The sequence below is a fragment of the Crinia signifera genome, chromosome 19 (assembly GCF_055691185.1).
Source record: "Crinia signifera chromosome 19, ASM5569118v1, whole genome shotgun sequence".
NCBI lineage: Eukaryota > Metazoa > Chordata > Amphibia > Anura > Myobatrachidae > Crinia > Crinia signifera.
Window position 1 is genome coordinate 82,926,663 of NC_139226.1, and position 1,436 is coordinate 82,928,098.

The window sequence follows — 1,436 nt, forward strand, 5'->3', positions numbered from 1 at the left end:
TTAAATTGTTCTGTTGCAATTGTGTGGAGGAATGGCATCTACCAAAACACACACCATGTTTCAATTAAGATACAGCTTCATCAGTCCCCACCAACTTTGGTTTATCACAATTAAAACTGTCAGGGTTCATGTGGATCAGGGTTCATGTGATTTTGCTGCATGAATTTCACCTGTTTATTAGGATTATTAAATTAAAAATCGATAGTGTTCAACATTTGAAGCTTGATATTATTATTCTTTTCTCCTAAATATGTGTTTGCCCAGGAATGATCTGATGGCTGTTTTTACCTCTTTGTTTCTTAGAGTATAAATAATAGGATTTAAAAGGGGCGTTACAACTGTATAAAATATTGACACCGTTTTATCTGCTGCATATGATACTGTGGGTCTCAAATAGATGAAAACACAAGGTCCAAAAAAGAGAGTGACTACAATTAGATGAGAGGCACATGTGGAAAATGCTTTTCCCAGCCCTTCCTCAGAACGAGTTTTTAGTATGGTGTTGATAATTCCCATGTAAGATATAAGCAACACAATAAAACAAACTGCAGAGATCATCCCACTGTTTGCAACAAATACTATTTCAATTACAAAAATATCTGAGCAGGCTAATACAGACAATGGATGTATATCACAGAAAAAATGGTCTATTGTGTTTGGGCCACAAAACTTCAACTGACAGGTCAAGATTGTCTGGATAATGGAGTGAATGAAACTTGCAGCCCAGCAAACTGCTTCAAGCAAGTGACAGACAGTTCTGTTCATAATACTAGAATACCGTAGTGGGTTACATATGGCAACATAGCGATCATACGCCATTACTGTAAGAAGGATGCACTCTGTTCCTGCAAAGAAGTGTAAAAAAAACAGCTGTGTAATACAGGCATTGGGGGAGATGGTGTTTCTCTTTGTAAGAAAATCAACTAACATTTTGGGAACAGTCACTGTTGCATAGCACAGGTCTACAACAGATAACTTGCTAAGGAAATAATACATGGCGGAATGGAGACGGGCCTCAAAATGTACCGTTACTATGATCAGTAGATTTCCAAAGAGAATCAGAATGTAGACAATGAGCAAGAGAATGAACAATGCGATACTCAGTCTAGGGAAGCTGGCCAGGCCAAGGAGGGTAAATTCCAAAGTGTTGCGTTGGTTTGTAGAATTCATCTTCTTTTAGTTTACCTTATTGCTAAAAAAAACAATATAGAATACACAATTAATTTTTTTTTATATATTAAATGAGGTTCTTGGCAAAAGTATTGGCCAATAGTATGAGCCTGCCTACCACTCGTAAAGATGACCTCTTCAGACAGTTCCCTAATATTATAGGGCATTATAGTGCAGGGCACCCCCAAACCGCCCCAAGGTACCACACAACTAAAAATATAAAGTATAGTATCAGAGTGTTAGTGTCAAAAGAAACGAGAAAGCAG

The 1,436-nt window shown here is 37.3% G+C and overlaps 1 protein-coding gene across 1 annotated transcript; it reads right to left on the reverse strand.

Moving 5' to 3' along the window:
- Positions 1 to 231: 231 nt before the first annotated feature.
- On the reverse strand, positions 232 to 1,170 carry LOC146041573 (olfactory receptor 4Q3-like). The gene has a single exon (XM_083161524.1). It carries the CDS (start codon positions 1,168 to 1,170, stop codon positions 232 to 234), a length of 939 nt encoding a protein of 312 aa, XP_083017650.1.
- Between the last annotated feature and the right edge of the window lie 266 nt (positions 1,171 to 1,436).